This window comes from Boleophthalmus pectinirostris, unplaced genomic scaffold (genome assembly GCF_026225935.1).
Source record: "Boleophthalmus pectinirostris isolate CB_2022bp ecotype Guang Dong unplaced genomic scaffold, ASM2622593v1 HiC_scaffold_19, whole genome shotgun sequence".
Lineage (NCBI taxonomy): Eukaryota > Metazoa > Chordata > Actinopteri > Gobiiformes > Gobiidae > Boleophthalmus > Boleophthalmus pectinirostris.
Genome location: NW_026571140.1, coordinates 41,896,304 through 41,915,623, shown reverse-complemented (window position 1 = coordinate 41,915,623; position 19,320 = coordinate 41,896,304). Strand labels below are relative to the sequence as shown.

Here is a 19,320-nt window from a genome sequence, read left to right as displayed (position 1 = left end):
CAACTTTCCCTTACGGTTCTTATCGACTGTCGTTCTTGTGCCGTATTTCATCTTAGATCGAATTTACACCAAAAAGTAACATAAAGAGGAACATAAAAAGTGACTTCCCATAGAGGGTTACTACATAAAGTAAGGGATTACTTTTTAAAGAAATAACGAGTAATGAGCAAACACTATTTTTTAAAGTTACATCCCCAACACTCATGACATCACAAGGTGGAACAGGGCTTTTACAGATGAAGACAGACTAATAGTTAAGTTTTACTCAAACATGTGTGAATGAAACACACCTCCATGTCTGTTTGTGAGGAGGGAACAGCATTATAACGTGACTAAAAGATCGCACAAGTGAATTCAGCGTAATATAGGACCTTTTAAAGCAACTGACGGCTAAATCACGTGTTTGGGGATGAATAACGGCACCACTTTCTGCAGATATTGTGTGAAGCCGTTGAGCTTTGCACCGGTTTTTATTCCACGTGAATCTGGCTCGTCATCCCAGAGGCACGGGTCCAAATCGGTGCAGCAGTTGTTACTTGCGTGTGGGTGTGTGTTTTTGCTGTTATGAGAAAGGCCCATTGACATCGTGCTGTTGTATTTATGATGTTGGAGCTTTTTTCATCGTGTGCTTCTGCTGCATGTGTGAGCTGTGTCCAAGAAAGACACACAGTTTGAAAAAAAAAAAAAGGAGGGATGCACCAACGGAGACGAGAGAAGGAACAGAGCAAAGAGACGAATATACAGAGCAAAGAGACGTGTAAACAAAACTATTCCAACTGCGATTCTTCTCTTACAGTTACATGCTCACGTGCCACTATATCATTGTTGATAAAAGCGCGCGTTGCATGCTGGGAATTATTTTGGTCGGCGGCAATAAACACTAATTCAACATGACGGACGGAGCGAGAAAGCACGTAAAGGGTATTGATCCCGGTTATTTATCCACTCTAACGGCAGAGGACCCAAGACCATTTGACCAGAAATTGGTCATAAGCATCGACGGACGACAAATCACCCTTTTCAACCCCGACAAAAGGTGAAACCAAACCAAATTTCTGGTCAGAATCGCCAACTACCTGGACAAATATTCACTTGGGCGACATCCACAATGACTTGGTGGAAACTCCTGGGCCATTCACAGCAGAAAAGATGAAAACCTCCAAGAGTCTCGATGTGTTGTTGAACTTGTTGGAGTCCACGGTTTGTTAGGATCTTCTACGTTTGCTCTGCGGATGTTTGAAAGCCGTTTAATTCACCGTTAGTGGTTCTTTTCACTCAGAATAAGATATTTTCCTTCTTCCGTGCTTCTATTTGTGCATCTGATAATGCAGCAGGAATTTACCATTTTCGGAGATAAATACGCGAGGTTACGCACTGTGTTTGACGCTACCGTGTTTCTTGCCTCCGACCAAAATATTTCCCAGCAGCAACGCGGGCTTTTAATAACAACGACGTCAGCTGAAACTCGCCTATATCCAGGGTCCAACTCTTTTTCGCTGACGAAATTTCAAAACGTTTCCATGACCTAAAGTGAATTTCCCATGACTTTACAGCACCTACATGTGAAGAATTGATCAAACTTTTAGGGCTAAATATGAAATATTAACTCTTTCCACTCACCTCATGGTTTGGGATTATAGTTTTTTAACTTTCGAAATACTGTCAGTGCATTTATTGTCGTCTCTTTTAAACAAAAGGCGCAAACATTCAGAAATAATTTTAATAGTGTAATGATAAGTTAACAGAACGCTGGAGTTGCGTGAAAGAGACACTAAAATCCTAGAAACTTCCATGACTTTTCCAAAACTTTCATTGAATTTACAAAATTCCGTGACTTTTCTAGGCTTGGATAATGACATTTTTAATATCCATGACTTTTCCAGGATTTCCATGACCATGGGAACCCGGTAAATCTGTCTTTTGTGTGTAGTCTAAACTTAAAAGTGTATCAGGATTCCTCTTAAGACTAAAAACATGCAAAAAACATGAATAAATTTGACTTCTACTTTAACTGTGGCTGATTAAAGATGCACTGTGTAACTTTTTGGTCAGTAGTCCTTCGTATTTAATCGCTTTGTCAGGATTGTTCCACAGTGTGACAGCTCTACTTTACATTTATTCAATTACAGGTGGTTTTATAGCTCAAAAATACCAAGAAAAACAGACATTCTGACGTGAATATGGTCGCCTCTCCGCAGATCTGACCTGTAACGTGGTCTGGATCGGTCTCCATGAAGACAGAAAGGTTTAATGTCATACGGTGAAACATTCCAGACAAAGCAATAACATTTACTTTGAGAAAAGAATTTGAAGGAGCCTCTACCAAAAAAGTGACACAGTGCACTTTTAAAGGTCCAGAAATCAGATAATAATGAGATTTGTGTCCATGTAAACACAGTCAGAGACCAGACCAACGGAAGGTCGAGTACCACAACACGAGCGCAACCGGTTCGTTTTATGTGCCTGGTAATTGAATTCAACTGAGTCCATTAATAGATCTTTTCCACAACGGTCGGAAGTGTCTCGCTGTAGGTTTGTGGAACTTCTGGTTAATGGTTTTCTGTGGCAAAATATGCGTGTAAATGTACATGCGTTCATTAGTTTTTCTGTATAAACCAAAAATTATTTATAGAATTTTGTCTCCAAAAACAAAATAAAAAAAACAGATAATGATTTGTTTTGTTTTTTCAGTTTTTCGATTTTGTGTTTAAATGAAGAATGGAAAAAAAATGGATAATGACCGTTTCCCGTTTATGTGACTTCCGTGACTGCGATGCCGGACTGAACCAGGACTGATCTAGGTCCGGGACCAGACCGGGACCAGACCGGAGGCTCAGAGCCCATGGCAGGGCTGGAGCTCGAAGCTGAGGCTCGGACCCCGCAGAGGCTCAGAGTCAAAGCTCGGAGTCCGTCCTGGTCCCGCCCTGGTCCCGCTCTGGTCCTGGACCTGGATCAGTCTTGGTTCAGTCCATATACAGTGCAAAAGTCCGGCATCGTAGTCACGGAAGTCACAAAAAACGGGAAATTCATTCAATCCATTTTTTCCATTCTTCATTTAAACACAAAATTGAAAAAAAAAAACAACAACAACAAAAAATAAAATCTTTATCTGATTTTTCATTTTGGTTTTGGAAACTTGTTTTTTTTTCATTTTCTTATTTTTGGTTTTATATTGAAAAACAAATGAACGAATGACACACAGATTTTGACTTCTCCTTGGTGCATCCCTGTCGCTGCTTCACTGCTTCACCGCCTCACTGCTGCGTCCTGATTGGATAGTCATGGCTCCACTGCTGCGTCCTGATTGGCCTGTCACGGCTCCACTGCTGCGTGCTGATTGGCTGTTCACTGGCTAATGGCATGTCTTTTCTTTCTTTCTTTCTTGCACCTCACCTCCGCTCCACCTCCACCCCTCGCCTCCTCTGTGTTTCCCGTGCTTTTGTGTTACTTCCTGCTCCTCTCTCATTGGCCGACGCTGCCGCTGCATGACCAATCGCAGCCCCACAGACGCCTCTTCGTCCCGCCCCAGTCCCCAAACCTGTGCCACTCCCCGAACTCGCCCGTCTCACCCCTGTCGCCGCTCTCGTGCGAGCCGCGACTCAACGGAATCGCCCCGAGAGCTCCGCCCGCGGGCTCCCCCCTCATGCACCCGCGCACCCAGACCCTCCCCGCTAAGCCCCGCCCCTCCGAGAAACCGCTCCAAACCACCCGCTCCAACCCGCTGCCCAGCTCCACGCCGACGTCGTCCGCGCCCAAATCCGAACCCGCCACTCCCTGCCAGCCCCTCACCCCGTGCCCGTCCCGGTGCCCCCCCATCAGCCCGAAGGTCCGCCGCCACCCCCCGCTCACCGTGCCGCCCAAACTCTCCATCCCCCTGTCCCCCGTGGCGCCCGTGTCCCCCCGCCGTCGCCACCTGCACCCAGACAGCAACGGCAAATGTGCTGCCCCCCCACAGGTGTCCCCCCGCGGCAGCCCCCTCCCCACGCCCAAAGGGACCCCCGTGCACACACCCAAGGACAGCCCGGCCGGGACGCCGAGCCCCACCCCGCCGCCCTCGCCCTCCATCGGGGGCATGCCCTGGAGGACTCGACTCAACTCCATCAAGAACAGCTTCCTGGGATCGCCGAGGTTCCGCCGGAAAATGCAGGGTAAGATTTAACGGAAGAGAGGACGGAGCGCGACAGTCCGACCCACTTCCAACACGGCAAAAAGTTCTAATGACTCAAATTAAGAACATTTCACTTTACTCGAGTAGATTCAACTTGGCAAAAAAGGATCTACCAATGAAAGACGTGTTTTTCTTAATTCAAGCAACATTTGCGCAAAGAGCTGTTGTTTTTCTTATCTTTAGTATAGCAAACTGTATTTTCATATTTTAAGTATAAAATCTTCTTACCTTTGTGGATAATTTTACTTCTCAATTGAAATTTTCTGAAATCATGATTCTACAGTTTATATAGTATAAGTAAAACAAGCGGACGACACTTGAGTCTGATCCTGAGTCCAGGCGTCCACGATCCATCAGCAGATCGTGGTGTAATTCGCCCGGCGTTGCCTCCCTGTTTTGATGAATGTGGATTATGAATGTGAATGTGGGAGGATCATTTAAGTTAAGTGTTTTTTTTATTTCCTACGAGGACGACTCAAATATACATTGAGTAATAATGTGTTTAATGCAGCTTTGAGCACATTTGTTTTTTGCATTTTACAGAAACAAAACTTCAAACCGCATGACTCATTTGCATAAACTATAAGCTCTGAAAAAAACTGCTCTTTCCTTGTGCGCTGATGCGGTTCAGCTTCTGTCGGACTTACTCCGCGAGGCTTCTGATTATGGTAGCCGTAATGCTACTGTAATGTGGTACGGCTTCGTAGTTTAGTCATACTAAAACATTTTGACAAATTTTGACATTTTGAGCGTCGCGTACTACATGAAATCAGTTCGATGTCAGTAAGTACAAACAGAATTAATAAAAAGGCGCACTGTGGGTTTTTGAGAAAATTAAAGTGATTTTAAGTGTGCCTTATAGTTTAAAAAATACGGTAGGATATGGAATTAGGTAGCAAAAAAAAAAAGTTAAATAACATTTCTTGTCTGTTAAAAGAAAGAAAGAAAAAAAGTAAGTAATCTAGATAATAACAAAATGTAAACATTGAATGAGGCGTGTCCAAAGTTTTGGCTGAGTATGTTCAAACACAAATGTAGAGAGTTTTTACTGTCTCTACATTGGAAAAAAAACAATACCTAGGTAAGATAAAATGACTTAAATTAAGAACATTTTACTTTATTTGACAAGTAAAATGATCTGCCAATGGAATAAGTGTGTTTTTCTTAAGTCAAGCAACATTCAATTTTGTTTCATATTTTAAGTGCAAAAAGTCTTGTACCACTGGCAGAAAATTTTACTTGTCAAGCGAAATTGACTCAAATCATGATAAAACTTTCTTAATTCAAGTCATTTTAAGTTGGTTAATTTTTTTTTTTTTTTTGCAGTTGTGGCATGATAGAAAATCTAGTCCAGTTCAGATGATTTGAATTAAGAAAGTTTGATCATGATTGAAGTTTGAGTCAGTTTCACTTGAAAAAGTAAAATGATCTACCAGTGGAACAAGACTTTTTGTAGTTAAAATATGAAAATACATCTTGAGACACTTAAAATAAGAAGAACAACAACTTTTTGCACTTAAAATAAGAAACGAAATCAGATGTTGCTTGAATTCAGAACAACACACTTATTCCATTGGTAGATAATTTTACTTGTCAAGTTGAATCGACTCAAATAAAGTAAAATGTTTTAAATTTAAGTTATTTTAACTAACCTAGATATTGTTTTGTTTTTTGTTTTTTCAGTGTGAGCATAATGTCTCTGTTTTAAGTCCAAAAAAAACAAGTTTAAAACATGAAATTCAGCTAAAGGTTTAATAACGTTGTGGTTTATAAAGTTTCAGAGACAGATTTTAGATAATATGATAGGTCTTGTGGTCATTAGTTATTACAGAGCTGTTGAGCCTCGAGCTTTTAGACTCGTCTGTGAAATAATGAAATGAGAAAAGCTCCTGGTGCTGGCGAAGGCGTCGCTGTGGAGCTCCATTTACTGGGATCAATATTTACTATGATTCAAGGTCTTTACATTCTCTTATATTCTGTCATTTTAGACCCAAAATAGACAAGAACACACATCCTTACTGAGAGTGTGCTCGCATCTCCACAAACCTGGCTGGTATTTGGAGGAGGGAATCTTCCTGCTCGTTGGAAATGTTGCTTCTTTGGGCAAAATATTCCATAGTTTTCCATAAAACAGAACTATCTCCATGAGAATGTTCCGGAGTATGGTTTAAATTGTTTATTTCTGTGTAATTATGGAGGTTCCAGAAAGTTACACAGTGTTGCTTTAATTCATTTCTGTCAAAAACAATAAGATAAACAGGACAATAATACTTTGCACTTGTGCTCTGTATTAATGCAAATGGCAAAGAATTCAGGACCCAAAATGCAGGACTGTGACTATTGTCAAAGTCGAACTTTTCAAGTCTTTTGAACCATATCACTTTTGTTTCTGGTTCTGATATTGTCATATTTTAGTTTTGGGATTCGGACATCGTTAATTGTGTGGTTGTTGGATCTTAACAGCTGAAAACGGCTCGAGAAATTTGTTTTTGCGAACTCCATAAATACAAAAGTGAATCAGATGTGTGTGACTGCAAACCTCTGTTCAAACTGTTTCTCTTCCCAACGGAATTGAAAAATAGTGAAAGGTGAAGGTGATGGGCAGGATTGATCCACAGGAAGAACCAAAAAGGAAACATTTGACTGACTAAATCATCCCGAGTTTACAGTGAACATTTTGTATGTGGAGCGACAACAAAACAAAATCCCGATCCCTCGCTCAACCTCGGTTACGAATTTAAAAAGTCAACACCAAAGCAAAAGTCACCAACTGTTCACCAAGAAACACCTTCCACTGCAAAGAGACCAAGACGTGATGTTGCTGTAAAACCACAAGAACAAGAAAGTGCAGCTCAGTCTGTTTGTCTTCTGCTCCTCTCCATTAACAAACGGGATTTTGCTTGTTCTCTGTAAACTCGGGATGATTTAGTCAGTCAAATGTTTCCTTTTTGGTTCTTCCTGTGGATCAATCCTGCCCATCACCTTCACCTTTCACTATTTTTCAATTCCGTTGGGAAGAGAAACAGTTTGAACACATCTGATTCACTTTTGCATTTATGGAGTTCACAAACTTCTGAAGCCCAGGACTGAACTAGGACTAAACCAGAACTAAACCAGGACTGAACTATGACTAAACCAGAACTAAACCAGGATTGAATTAGGACTGATCTAGGACTAAACCAGGACTAAACCTGGCCTGAACCTGGGCTGAACCAAGACTGAACCAGAGCTGAACCAGGACTGAACCAGTTACGGAGTTCGCAAACTTCCGAAGCCCGTTTCTCGAGACGCTTTCCGCTGTTAGGATCCAACAACCACACAATTACGACGTCCGAATCCAATAACTAAAATATGACAATATCAGAACCAGAAACAAAAGTGATATGGTTCAAAAGACTTGAAAAGATCCACTTTGACAATAGACACGTCCCACTGGGAAAACAAACATGGCGGTTTGATGTTCACTTTTTCTGAAAATCCTTCCCAGTTCGTATTACGCGATGACCGGAAGTCCGAGATTCTAGATGGAAAATGAAGTAACAGTGTGATTTATTTCAGGCCAACGTTTCCTTTTCCTTCCTTTTTTTGTTTGTTTTGACGTTCTAATGTTTCTATAAATGCTCCAAACTTCCCCAAACACGGCCACGTCCCGCTAGAATCCCACCGGAATCCCGCCGCGCTAAACGGCCGGAGTTTGCAGGTGCATCGTGGGACCTCGGGGGCTTTGTAACCAGGTTATCTCCCACTCTCGCTTCATAATTTATGCTAATGCTTTCTTAATGAATAATTAGCTTCTGAACTGTGAGCGGAGAGTGTGAGCCGGTCCCTCTACGCCTACGGGGAAAAGTACACGCTCTGTGTCTAATAACGCTCATTAACCAAAATGCAAATGAAGTACGGTGTTTAGAGCCGCTAATGACGTATTATGGGATGGCAGAGGCTCTCGCGGTGCTTAGATTTACGGCAGCAAGAGTCACTACGGTGGAAAATGAAATCGCAGTTACCAAATTGTAAAGGAGGTAATTTTTAAAACAACTGCGTGAAAAGGTCTAATCCTGTAGTTTAGAACAGAGTCCCGCACAGGTCCGTGTTTTGGAGACCCGCACCCGCCCGGTCACGTTAACGTTCCACCCGTTACCCGTCTGTGCCCGCGAGAAATCTGTGTCAGACAATAGTCCAGATCTAAACCAGGATTAAGCCAGGATTAAACCAGGACTAAACCAGGACTAAACCAGGATTAAACCAGGATTAAACCAGGACTAAACCAGGACTAAACCTACGCTGGGTCATTAGTGGATTATGATCGCCAGGACTACACCAGGACTGGACCAGGACTGGACCAGGTCTAAACCAGGACTAAACCAGGACTGGACCAAGACTGGACCAGGACTACACCCGGACTGGACCAGGACTACACCCGGACTGGACCAGGACCAGGACTGGACCAGGACTAGATCAGGACTATACCAAGACAGGACTAAACCAGGACTAAACCAGGACTAAACCAGGACTAAACCTACGCTGGGTCATTAGTGGATTATGATCGCCAGGACTACACCAGGACTGGACCAGGACTAACCCAGGACTGGACCAGGTCTAAACCAGGACTGGACCAGGACTAAACCAGGACTGGACCAGCAGCAAACCAGGACTAAACCAGGTCTAAACTAGGACTAAACCAGGACTAAACCAGGACTGGACCAAGACTGGACTAGGACTACACCCGGACCAGGGCAGGACCAGGACTGGACCAGGACTGGACCAGGACTAGATCAGGACTGGACCAAGACAGGACTAAACCAGGACTAAACCAGGATTAAACCAGGACTAAACCTACGCTGGGTCATTAGTGGATTATGATCGCCAGGACTACACCAGGACTGGACCAGGACTAAGCCAGGACTGGACCAGATCTAAACCAGGACTGGACCAGGACTAAACTAGGACTAAACCAGGACTGGACCAGGACTAAACCAGGACTGGACCAGCAGCAAACCAGGACTAAACCAGGTCTAAACTAGGACTAAACCAGGACTGGACCAAGACTGGACTAGGACTACACCCGGACTGGACCAGGACTACACCAGGACTAAACCAGTACAGGACCAGGACTAAACCAGTACAGGACCAGGACTAAACCAGGACTGGAAAAGTACAGGACCAGGACTAAACCAGTACAGGACCAGGACTAAACCAGGACTAGACCAGGACTGGACCAGGACTAAACCAGGACTACACCAGAATAGGACCAGGACTAAACCAGGACTGGACCAGGACAGGACTAAACCAGGACTAAACCAAGACTAAACCAGGACTAAACCAGGACTGGACCAAGACTGGACCAGGACTACACCAGGACTACACCAGGACTGGACCAGGACTAAACTAAGACTAAACCAGGACTAAACCAGTGTCATCAGCATAAATATATACACACCGCAACCGCAGAGCCGATCATCAGGACTAACCCAGGACTAAACCAGGACTGGACCAGGACGGGACCAGGACTAAACCAGGACTGGACCAGGACGGGACCAGGACTGAGCCAGGACCATGAAGCATGACACAAACATGTTCAAACATGTTCAAAAATGTCCCTGTGTCTTATTTTGCGTAAAAAACACTTCTAACCCTGTAGTTTAAATCTGTATAAATATGTTCTGAAATGTGATTCTTGTGTTATTTTGTCAGTTCAGATTTCAGTGTTTTGGTCAGTTCTTCTGGACGTGTTTAAAATGTGAACTTTGAACAGAATCATATTATTAAAACTGAAATCTCAAATATAATCAGAATCACAAAGCCTGTAAGGAAAATCGTGGAAAAGGCGTGTTTTTCTCAAATCGTTCAGCTCTAATTGTATTTCCCTTTATATCACGAGTCTCCAGTAGCTCTCCAGTCCTTTCCAAGAAACTCAACGGCTCAGTTTTGATGAACTACCATTGTAAATGTATAATTTTGATGCCTAACTTTGTTAAGGTGACCAGACTTCCCTTTTTACCCAAGACAGTCCCAGTTTTGAGCCCTGTGTCCCCTGTCCCAACAGATTTATCCAAAACCACTGATTTATCCCAGTTTTATACAAGAAATATCCCAGGTGTCTCTATTTTGGACCAATCTGATCCCTGCCAACAAAGAAACTGTCATTTGTTGAGGTAAAATACATCAAATCTGCTTAAAAACGACCAAAACACAAAGAAAATGTGACTGTACTCACTCACATCTTACTCATGAATGAAACAATTTTCCTTAATTCCTTAAGCACTCGTTGCACAATTTTATTATTATCATCAACCACCAAAAAAGGAGACGTCCCAGTTTTTTATTTTGAAAATCTGGTCTAGTTTGGTCTAAAACTAAACCTTTGTGCACTCATAAATGGATAAAGGTTTATGTTTTATAGGTATCTAACTGTTCCCCATCTAAAACTTTCCTTGTGACTGCTGAAATAAGTAGCTCTTTGGCATTTTCTGTTTGTAAATGGAGCTCACCAGAAGGAAAAGTTTGGAGACTCCGCTTTATATTAATCTCTGTATAACGCTGTGGTCGTGTCTCTACAGTTCCCACACAAGAGGACATGTCCAGCCTGACTCCAGACTCCTCTCCAGAGTAAGTACATTTTTATATTATTATTATATTTTATTTTTCCACCTTCAAGACTCTTAGTGCTTTACAACAAGGAACCACTCACCCATTCACATAATTTCATACACCAGAGTACACGGACACTTTTCCCAAGGACACAACGGCAACATTCAACTGTGGGAACGGGAATCATCAACCTGTGGATCAGTGGATTTGTCCGCTTAACCAATAATGTTTACGTCAAGAGCGGGATTCAAACTAGAGTTCTGCGCGAGATAGAATGTTCAGTCCCTCTCCCGCCCGCACCCGCAAAGAATTGTAATTTTCATTCCCGCTCCTGCCAGCATCTGCGATATTTTGTCCCGCTCCTGCCCGCATATCCCACAAGATGAGGACGATCTATCAAACACGGAGAAGCGGAAAGGAATTGTCTAAAATGTGCGTAAGATTAGTCTACATCCGAAAGTTTAGGCTCCTTAAAATGTTTTTATTAATGCCAAATAAACTATCCAGATAGGCATACATGAATCATTTTTTTAAATTTGACTTTACACTCATATTTAGTTTGTGGGACTGTAGTTTATCATCCCACCCGCTCGTTCTAGCATCGTGCAGTCCTGCTCCCTCCCGCGCCCGCGGTGAGCTTTCAAAACGTGTCCCGCGCCGCACTGTTTTGCGTCAGGTTCCGCGGGAATGCAGGGCTCTAATTCGAACCATCAACCTTCGTATCAGTGGACAAACGCTCTACCAACTGAGCTGCTGCCGGCCTGTTTTTATAAAGAGCCCATGTCATGCAAAATAACTCTTTTGCACATATACAAGCACAATTTGGGTTTTAGAACATCCTCGACACAATAGTTATAAAATCTTACTGATTTCTTGGAGACAGTCACAGACCAGGAACTATGAAAGTCCGACTAATGCTCCTCCCCCCGCCCGTCCTGAGAAAGCACAGGCTCCGCCCTCCAAACGTGACGCAGGCTCTGAGTGAGCCGCCCTTCCTCCGCCATCTCAGGGAGGGAGGGGGAGACAGACGTGACCCTGATAGTGGCAGGAATAAACTTTTATTCATCATGGAGATACAGCGCGTTCAGCCGCATGTGTTGGACCCGGAATCGGACGAGGGACTTTGAGGAGCACGAAGCTCAAGCACATTACTGATTGGTAAAGTATAAACATGAGTAGAAAAACTTATTATTGGAGGAGGCGGGGCGGAGGTGGTGGAGCGGGGGAGCGGAGTGGGTCCGAAGCGTTTTCTTCTACGTCAAACCACATCCAACTCTCAATAAAACTGAACTGGTTGCACTGTTGCATTTTTTTTGTCATGATTCTCAGGTCTCTGTCTGAATGTCCCTGTCTCTGTACGTTACTTGACGCCCTCATCGTGTTGCTATAAGAACCGTCTCATGTTGTACTGAGGCCACACTGGGTCAATGTTTACACTTGGGTTTAAGGGGTATTTATTATTTATGGGTTTGCACTTTATGGGATGCTCCAAATGCAATTTCGTTGTTCTTCTGTGATAATGACTAGAAGATGAAATAAACAATAAACAAACGCGTCATAGGTGTATGTGCCGCGTCATCGTTGTAGCAGCTTTAGTTCGTTGTCACGTGGGAGGGTGGCAGAAATACGCTACAATTTGTTAAAAAAAAACACCAAATCAATCTAAAAACCACTTCAGCGACAAATACAAGGCCCACACATCACTCTTAGAAGGTAGAAAGCTCTGAAAACTTGATTTTGCATGAGATGGGCCCTTTAAGTTATGCCAGTACTTCTCATTTATTTTCTTTCATGCCCTGCTTTGGAAGAAGAAAAGATTTCGTGCCGCTCCATTCTCCGCCGCGACTGTAAATAGTATCATTCATATTCACAAAGCAGGGTGATTGTTGGCAGTATTCGGCGCGTTTTCGCTGCAAAAACTCAAGCGTGATTGGGGTGTAATGTCTTTAAGCGACGCCGTAATTTAATTGGCTTCAACATTTATTTGGCTGCCAACATTTTGAGACACGGTAAACGCAGCGGTCTTTGCTCGTTTCCCACCGGAGTCACAGCGAAGCCGAGCGCTAAATACGCTTTGTCGTATTTCCTCATCTTGGCTTTCAGGTTTTCATCCCTGTTAAATATTTTTCCACGGTGTCTCTTGAGGGCACTTCATGTCTTCTACCTCGATGCAAAAAACCCAACACTACACTGCCAACTACTGTAGTGGATGTGCTGTAGGGCCCGGTCAAGCAGAAGTAAACAACAAGGCCAAAAATTCAAGTTAATTCATCTGATGTAAAAATGTATTGAACAGATACATATGTACTCTAGTTTATGAAACTGTTGACCTTTTTTCTGAACCATTTTTGGTTCTAAAGTTCCATATGTTTTAAACAGACCATGTATGAAACATGGAACAAAAATTATTTCCCAAATTTCAAAGACCTGAAAATCATGTAAATAAATGGATGTATTTCATCATATCTTGTGTTATTCCATCTTTGAACTGTTGATGAAGGTACAGGATTAAAAAAAAAAAAGTATTTAAAATTATAAAAATTTTCTTGGAAGGACTGACATATTTTATAGAAATAGTTTCCTTTCATTTTGAAGTAATATTAAAGTATTTGGAAGAAAAAAGCGAAAAATGATGTAATTTTTTCAACCTAATCTTGTACCATATGGTAGAAAACTATATGAAGCAAATATTCAAACCAGTTTGTTAAGGATATGGAAGTGAGAACCAAGAGTTATCACTGTTTGGATTTATTGCCCAAAAAGTGCTGCATATTTCATTCCCTCCGTTACCGACATGAGTTTTTAAATTTTTTGTCAACAACTTGAAAGAATATCACAGGTTTAACTTGACCCTGTTGGAGTGTAACTCTTTCCTACATTCTGATACTTTACTTATTTCAATAGTTCCTCTAGTTTCTGAATAAGAGACATTTGAATGTCAAAAATCTGCCCCTGTTTCCCTCCGTTACCACTTGACCAGACCCAATGACACTTTACTCTAGTACGGCAAAAAAAAAAAAAAAAAAAAGCATGTTCCCCGAGGTCACACTTTTTGAGAAGGACTGAGTTATGCAGAGAATTGTTGTTGTTAAAACTGGGACACCTGAGTAAATTTTGGTTTATATTTTCAACATATTTTCTAAAACTGTTTACGCACCAAAAGGGATCGTGAGAAGGATCGAGTCAGAGCTGCGGGTAACAGTTTAAATACTTCCTACTTGTTTTTCATAGATTGAAAATAAAATAACCAAAAATTGCGGATAACATGTTGATCTACTGTGCAGCAAAGGAGATTAAATGAGGCTAAAAACGATAATTATGATACTATACTATACTAAATTAAGTTTCTAATGAAGTTCATGTGAGCGCTTGGATTATCAGGAGGAGTCCAGTGAAGCAGGAGACGTTCAGATTGCCACTTAAAGACATAACAAGATGGAAAAATGAGGTTTTCGCTGTGGACCAGCAGTGTTGGGGAGTAACAGATTACATGTACTGGAGTTATGTAATCAGAGTACAAATTATGAGTAACTGTATTCAGTTACATTTACTTTTTTCATGAGTGGCAATTGGATTACAGTTACTTTACTGAAATAAATGGATTATACAGAGGTATTTTTCCTGTTTTCACATTTTGAGCTATATCCCTTTTTTTTTTCTTTTTTTTTTCGGTAATTCCTCTCATTGCCGGAAACTAAACCAGGTCTAAACTACATCTAAACCAGGTCTAAACCAGGTCTAAACTACTAAACCACTAACTAAACTAGATCTAAACTAGATCTAAACCAGGTCTAAACCAGGACTAAACCAGGTCTAAACCAGGTCTAAACCAGGACTAAAATAGGCCTAAACCAAGACTAAAGCAGGACTAAAACAGGATTTAACAGGACTAAATCATGCTGCGTGGACGTGTTTCCTCGTCTTCTATCAATAATATTTTGAATTTGGTTCAGTAAAGTCTGGGCTTTTCATTTTCTTTTAGCAGAAAAAACATCTTATGTGAAGCAAATCAAGTAATCCAAAGTATTCAGATTATGTTACTAACCTTAAGTAATTTAATGGATTATGTTACAAACTACATTTTGAGGTGTGTAATCTGTAATCTGTAGGGGAATACATTTTAAAAGGAACCTTCCCAACACTGTGGATGAAAACAAAAAAATGTAAATACTATATACTCGGGATGGTGCAAGATCTCAAGAGATAAAATTGCCACAAGATCGTGCACACAAGAGAAAAATTTTCTCGTGAGATTTTTTTTGTTTTCTGTCACATTTGGATTAGACAGAAAAAGGATTAAAAAAAAAAAGAATTGGTGAGTTACGTCTCTTACAGTTTGAGAAAGTATTAGTATGGAAACAAAAATATGAAATCAAAGAAATTAATAAATGTGAGGCCAAAACTAGACAGTGAATTGTGAAATTTATAAATCAGGAATTATGTTAAAATTTCGTCTCATCTCGCTCTCGTGGACCCGATCTCGTATCTCGCTTCGTCTTGTGAAACTTGTGTTTTGTCCCATCCCTACTACTCACTACTGAAGTATAAATCTCTGCAGTACGTCGGCTCTTTGAGTAACTTATCCTCTTGTGTGTTTTGTTTTCCGCAGACTCGCAAAGAAGTCGTGGTTCGGTAACTTCATAAACCTGGAGAAGGAGGAGCAGATCTTTGTGGTGATCAGAGACAAACCTCTGAGCTCCATCAAGGCCGACATCGTGCACGCGTTTCTATCGGTAACAACGTTTTGTATCTCTGTACTTATAATGTATGTATGTTTAATATCATGCCTTTCTATCAGTAACTCAATCTTAGGTAATATATTCTAGTCCAGCACACATTTCTACCACTAATAACCAGGGCAACCGCAGGGTCTTAAAAGTCTTAAAAAAGTCTTAAATTTTGTTGTCCAAGTCTTATTTTTTTCACAAAGTAAATTAAATTTCATTAGCCTTTTTTTTGTTTACTCAACCGGGCTGCAGTGCGATGTTAACAGGAGGGAGGAAAAAAGACTAAAACAACGTGAAATCATGTAACGTGAATGAACGTCTAATTAAAAGTATTTTTTGTTATTTAAAGCAGTGAGTCATGGTTATTATTATTATTAGAATTGGATCTGGTGTTTTTTGCTTACATAATGGGTGTGATGTTGGTCTTAATTTTCATTTAAGTGGTCTTAAAAAGGTCTTAATAAAGTCTTAAATTTGGGTTAGTCAAACCTGGGGATATCCTGATGACACAACCTGTGTAAGTAAAAAACAAACTCCTCTACAGATCTTTCCATTTAAAAGCTTCAAGTTGATCACTGATCATTTGAAACATTTATATCTCAGTTAGATATAAATGATGGCAAAGCTCTGTCTCCCTCTCGTGTAAAAGTACCTCTCTGTGTGTGTGTGTGTGCAGATCCCGAGCCTGAGCCACAGTGTGATCTCTCAGACGAGTTTCAGGGCTGAGTACAAGTCTGCGGCTGGTCCCACTGTGTTTCAAAAACCTGTGAAGTTTCAGGTGGACATCACCTACAGCGAGAGCTCCGGAGCAACCAAAGACCACGGCATCTACTCCGTCACCTTCACACTACTGTCAGGTGAGCCCTGTCGCTGTCAGGTGAGCCCTGTCGCTGTCAGGTGAGTCCTGTCGCTGTCAGGTGAGCCCTGTCGCTGTCAGGTGAGTCCTGTCACTGTCAGGTGAGCCCTGTCACTGTCAGGTGAGTCCTGTCACTGTCAGGTGAGCCCTGTCACTGTCAGGTGAGCCCTGTCACTGTCAGGTGAGCCCTGTCACTGTCAGGTGAGTCCTGTCACTGTCAGGTGAGTCCTGTCACTGTCAGGTGAGCCCTGTGTCACGGGTTCGTCTGAAATAAATGTAAAGAAATTATGGTTCAGTCAAAAAAAATTCACTTAAAGGTTGTATGGAGGATTTTTTTTTTGTTTCAAACTGTCAGTCAAAGATTAAAATACCATTACAGAGATGCAGCAGCTTTGTAATTATGATGACAAAAAAAAAAAAAGAATGAAAATCTATCAACTGTGGACGTGTTGAGGCCAGATAAACATCAGCCAATAGAAAACGAGGCTCCCTCATTTTCTATTGGCTGTTAGGTTGTCAATCAAACTTCCTAGTATAACTGATTCGCCGGAGTGCGGGGATTATGTGGTTTACGCAGCGGTTCTTAAAGGCTTTTTCGAACTGTCGCTTCCTCGCATTTCGCACAAAGTTTGTCGTGACGGTGGACGAGAATCTACGACCGGTTCGCCGCAAAAGGAGCAAAGCCAAACTGAGGTGATTCTTGGAGATCTCGTCCAGCGATGGCGCGACCGAAGCAGACGAAGGGTCTAAAAACTGACGCGTCGGTCGCTGAATTACTTCTAGACAGGTCACTTCAACAGTAATTCTGAACGCGCACAAGGACTGTCGCTGTATTTCTCTTCCCTTAAAAAAATCCTCTATACAACCTTTAAGTGCGTTTTTATTCACACCACAGCCCAATGTGCAGAGTGGAATATTTACAGTGGAAATTATGTGGTAGATTCCAAAAAAAGGAGAAGTATTTACAACAATATTTACAGTAATAGCTCTTACAGTTTCCAGCGCTCACGTAGTCAGGCCAAAACAGACAGACCAAATGACCGGAGCTCCTCCTTATATACCCCTTAGCCCCTCCCCCTGGGCTAAACCAATTAATGAAAAATGGGGTTTTAAGGATTTAACATCAGCAAAACTTTACTGATGAACATAAATCAACTTAGAAATAAGCATAATAAAAGTGACTTAAAGAACCCCTCATACGGTTATCCTAAATTCAATTAAATAACTTAAAAAAAACAAAATAAACACACAAATAGATCACAATGGTCGAGTTCCACACACTAGCCGGGAAAACAGTCCAAATATCAGGGGAACAGTCTGTGGGGGTACAGGACCGTGGATCACATGAGTGGCCCTGCGTGGAAACAGTCTGTCGGAGCTTGTTTCCGCAAAAACTTCCACTTCCTCTGTCTCCAGCAACTAGGTCAAGAATCAGAATACACTAGACAGTTTGCAAGAACCCCGGAAGTTGTAGACCGAGCACCGACCAATCAGTGAAGAGCTGTGAAGTCATGACGTCAAACTCGTCGCGTCTGTCTGTGTCCCTTTTGTGGAACAACACAACAGTAAACAAAGCATAAACATTCAGTGTTGGCAACAATTCCCGAGATCGAGGATTTAAAGCCAGAACAAAGATAATGTTTGGTGAATTTTATCAAGGGGAAAGACGTTATTGTCCTTCTTCTTACGGGATTTGGAGCATTACATACGTCACGACTAAACAGCAGTGATTGGTTAAATAAATTAAAAATACCCGTCTACCATCAAGCGAACAATGAATCTGGCTACCTGTTTCTCTCATCAACCCAAAACATGCACAACAGGTCAAATCTTACAACTAAAGTCCTGAACCAAGAGCAGCTCCAGATCTGGAGGTGGGTCCCTGCGGCTCTGCTCCTCAGGAGACGCTCCAGACGCTTCGGTGACGACGCTGAAAAGCTCATAAAATCCCAGTTTGCTCGTTGCTCGTCTGCAGCCTGGTTTCCTCACTCGCAGCAGACGAGTGTGTGACAGCGTTGGTGTCACTGACAGCGTGAGAGCAGAGAGAGAGAGAAAACCAGAGAGAGAGAGGAGAAGAGAGAGGGAAGGGGGGAAGGTGAGAGACACTACTTCATTCCTCAGCGTTCCTCGCACCAGGGATCGACCGTGAGGAGTCAAACTGTGAACTAAACATGGACAAGTTCAACTGACAGAGAGAAGGAGAGGAGGAGAGAGAGCGATGGAAAGAGGAGAAGAGAGAGGAGGAGAGAAGAGAGACACTGCTTCACTCTGCAGCGCTCCTCACGGCAGGGATCGACCGTGAGGAGTCAAACTGTGAACTAAACATGGACAAGTTCAAGTGAGAGATGAGTGGGAGAGGGAGAAGGAGGGACGGGGTGGGGCAAAAGAGAGAGATAGAGGGAGAGGAACACTCCGCTTCACTCCGCAGTGCTCCTCACAGCAGGGACAGACTGTACAGACTGTGCAGACTCCAAACTGTGAACTGAACACGGCCAAGTTTCACTGAGACGAGAGCGAAGGAGAGAGAGGGAGATACAGTAACTTTAGATGCTCATCGGTTTGAATTTACACTCAGTTTTTATTTTTTTTAAAGGGCCCATCTGATGCAAACTCAACTTTTCCGAGCTTTCTGCCTTCTAAGATTGATGTGTGGGTCTTGTATTTGTTGCCAAAGTGGTTTTTAGATTGATTCAGTGTATTTCTGCCGCCCTCCCACGTGACAACGAACTAAAGCCGCTACAACGATGACGCAGCAGATTCACCTATGACGCGTTTGACGTAGCAGAAAACGATTTGCACCCGCCCCCTCCCACCCCGCCACCACCACATCGGCTGAAAATTCCCACATAAACACCTAAACAAAAGCGACAGCATAAGCCAGGCAAATTTTTTCTTGGCCCTCAGGCTTCTAGGAGAATTGGCCCAAATCACCTTGCATCAGTGAAAAATTACCTTTATATTGCAAGTTTTTTTTTGAAAAT

General features: G+C 42.2%; 1 protein-coding gene across 1 annotated transcript in view; it reads left to right on the top strand.

Moving 5' to 3' along the window:
• Positions 1-19,320, top strand: part of LOC110172679 (serine/threonine-protein kinase BRSK2) — a 184,593-nt gene that overhangs the window by 142,890 nt on the left and 22,383 nt on the right. Inside the window, exons 15-18 of the mRNA XM_055154360.1 lie at positions 3,500-4,148; positions 10,726-10,774; positions 15,366-15,489; positions 16,160-16,340. Coding sequence (XP_055010335.1) covers positions 3,500-4,148; positions 10,726-10,774; positions 15,366-15,489; positions 16,160-16,340 — 1,003 coding nt within the window. The remainder of the gene's footprint in view (positions 1-3,499; positions 4,149-10,725; positions 10,775-15,365; positions 15,490-16,159; positions 16,341-19,320) is intronic.